The 2,834-nt window shown below is 64.7% G+C and overlaps 1 protein-coding gene across 2 annotated transcripts in view; it reads right to left on the bottom strand.

Moving 5' to 3' along the window:
• Positions 1 to 1,223: 1,223 nt before the first annotated feature.
• The window catches only part of FCRLA (Fc receptor-like A), a 4,991-nt gene continuing 3,380 nt past the window's right edge, over positions 1,224 to 2,834 (bottom strand). For both annotated transcript variants that reach the window (XM_005880524.2, XM_014528578.1), the window contains exons 5-6: positions 2,349 to 2,633; positions 1,224 to 1,692 (exon numbers count right to left, since the gene is read on the bottom strand). In XM_005880524.2, the coding sequence (XP_005880586.1) occupies positions 1,391 to 1,692; positions 2,349 to 2,633 (587 nt within the window). In that variant the 3' untranslated portion in view covers positions 1,224 to 1,390. The remainder of the gene's footprint in view (positions 1,693 to 2,348; positions 2,634 to 2,834) is intronic.

The following is a 2,834-nucleotide window of genomic DNA, read 5'->3' as shown; positions in this document are numbered from 1 at the left end:
ACATCCCCCCCGCCCTCTGCCCCGCCCGCCGCCAGGTCGGGTGTTTTCCTGCGTCCAGGACTCCCCCCGGAATGTCTGACTCCAGCTCCATGCCTCACAGAAACCTATCAATTACCACAGTTACCCGAGCAGCTATTTGAGGCCCATCACGTCCTAATTCCTGGACAAGAGGGGCCATCAGCTGATAGAGTCGCCTAAGGGGCGGACACTGGAGCGGGAGGGGTGAAGCCCTGCCACGGGCTTCCCAGGCGCCGCCCAGGGAGCGCCGCTCTCACGTCCAGCAGGGCTCCCCTCCCTTGTTTCTTTCCTTTTCTTTTTTTTAATTGATTAGAGAGAGAAACTTGGATTTGTTGTTCCACTTATCCACGCATTCACTGGTTGATTCTCATGTGCGCCCTGACGGGCGTCGACCCCCAAACCTTGGACGACGCTCTAATCAACTGAGCTCACCGGCCAGGGCCCTCCCGGTTTCCTGCGGCAGGTCCGGGAGGGCACAGATGCCTCTTCTGTAAATCTCTGTGGGTCGAACTACGCACAGAACCATCGGCACAGAGAGGAGGGGACAGTGTCGCGCCGGGCGTGGAGCGGGATGGGGTGCACTGCAGTGGGACGGACCCTGCCCAGGAGCTGCTGGGGAGCCTGTCGGGCGCTGTCACAGCCTGAGCGCTGACAGCAGCGTCCCGCACAGGGAAAGTGTGATTATGTCCCCAAAGAGTAACGCAAGCTTTGAAAGGAAAATAGTTCTGAGACAGCGGCCTTGCGGCTCCTGGACGGCGGCTGCACCACAGCTGCTGCTTCCGGGGGAGCCTGTGGGCGGTGTCAGCTGTGCTAGAGGCAGAGCCGTTAGGAGGAGAGGCCACAAAGGCCGGCGTCTAACCAACTGATATTCGCTGAGTGAGGCCAAGTGGGGGAGTGAGTCGAAGAGGCAAAGCCCCCCTCAGACACCACGCATCCCTGCGGCTGGGTTTCCTTCCTCACTATTGACGTTCGGGGCCAGAGAACCCTCTGTGGGGGCTGCTCTGTGTTACAGGCTGTTAGCAGCACCCCTGTGTTCTACTTACTAGACGACAGTAGCACCCCCCAAACTGGCAACCCAAGTGTCCCCTGGGCAGGTGGGGTGGTCCCGCCAACACTGCCACCCAACCCGCCTGCTTGCTCTCTGGCCCCGGGCTCTGCTGGGCAGCAGGAGGCGCCTGGCGGGCTGGAGGGGATTGGCGGCCAGGTTGAGAAGGGTGCACGGCTCCCCTTGGTGCAGTTACGGAAGCGCCTGCCTCCGACTCTAACAAGACTAGAAACCTGGAGAAGTCTCTGTGCGCATGTGCAGGACAGAAGGAAGGAGATGGGGAGAGCTCGATTTATTGGGGTCTGAGCAACACTGCAGGTGAACTGCTCACACCTGCTTGGCAGTGCCCTTCCGGGTGTCCAGCTTCAGGTGGCCAGACAAGTCCCTCAGCTCCATGACCAGGTGGCCGAGGAGCACGCGCACATCCTGCATCTGTCTGAGGAGAAGGCCCATCCGGTGGTGCAGGTGGGGGTCGGAGGCCTGCAGGGGAGAGGGGGGCGCTGGGCCCCCTGAGGAAGGGCTGGGCGGCGGAGGCAGAGGCCTGGGTGGCTCCGCAGCAGGCATTCCTGGAGCCGCGGATTTTGGAGGAGCGGGGTTCAAGGTAGGTGGTGCACCAGAGCTCGAGGGACCTGGGTGTGGGGCAGGGAACACACTTACAGTGACTTCGGAAGCCCAGCTCCAGCCCGCCTCCCCTCCCCGCCATCTCTCCTGCGCTCTGACTGCCCAGGGCGGCGGAGACTCAAGGGCCCCGCGTCCCTCCTGGCACACGGGAAACCCTTCAGCAGGGAGGCTGGTCAGTGAGGGGTGTGGACGTCAGGGATCCTCCTGGTTCCCTGCATGTGGGTGGCACCTGCCCTGAGGACAGGGCGCAGCCTTCTGGGCAGGACCTTCATGGAGCTGGCCCCACCCCGTGCGTGAGCCACTGCCCGCCTGAGAGCCTCCCCTGTCCCTCCCCCGATTCCTGCCACGCGGCTCCCTGGCTCCCCGGACTCCTCTTCTGTGTTTCCCCGCCAGGAGCAGCCTTCACAGCGCGGCTCCCAGAACCAACATGGTGCTGTTTGCCTCACGTGCCCAGGGCCCTGGCGGGAGCGTCGCCCGTGAGCAGCAGCTGCGGAGCTGGCGTGGTCCTGCTGCGGAGAGGAGTCCCTGGTCTAGGGAGAAGTCCCTGTCTGTACTCTCGCCGTCCCCAGGGACCCGGCTCCTGGCTGCTGCCTCCGCTGTGCCTCTGCTCACACTGAGCCCCGCAAGGGCCCCCCTCCTGCCCCGCCCTCCACACGCCACTCACCCTGCACCCTGATCTCCAGCCGGGGGCTCCTTTTCCACACGTGGTTGTCCTCGGTGGCGGCCTCGCACCAGTAGGACCCCGAGTGGGCCTCTGCGGCTGCGGGGACCTGCAGCTCTGGGGACAGGCCCGGGCCGCGCACGGCCCGGCCCCCCTTGTAGAAGGAGAAGAGGAGGCGGGTGGCCGACCTCTGCGGGGGCAGCTTTGTCTGGCAGCTCAAGGTCACGGCGCTGCCCTCTTGGGGCTCTGGCGAGGGCGTGGCTCTGAGCACCGGAGCGGGAAACAGTTCTGGGAGAGACGGGAAGGAAGGGCTCAGCTCGGGCTCACACACCCTGGGGAAGGAGGTCCATCTTCACTGGCCTGGACTGGAGCAGATCTAGTGCCAGGGCATCAACCAGGATGCGTGGGATAGAGGGGCCCCCGGGACTCGGAGGGCCGAGGGGCTGCAGCGCGCCTGCCCCCCCCCCACAGGGAGGAGGCTTGTCTGTC

Source organism: Myotis brandtii, unplaced genomic scaffold (genome assembly GCF_000412655.1).
Source record: "Myotis brandtii unplaced genomic scaffold, ASM41265v1 scaffold64, whole genome shotgun sequence".
In the NCBI taxonomy this organism is placed as follows: domain Eukaryota; kingdom Metazoa; phylum Chordata; class Mammalia; order Chiroptera; family Vespertilionidae; genus Myotis; species Myotis brandtii.
This window is presented reverse-complemented; position numbering and strand designations above follow the sequence as displayed.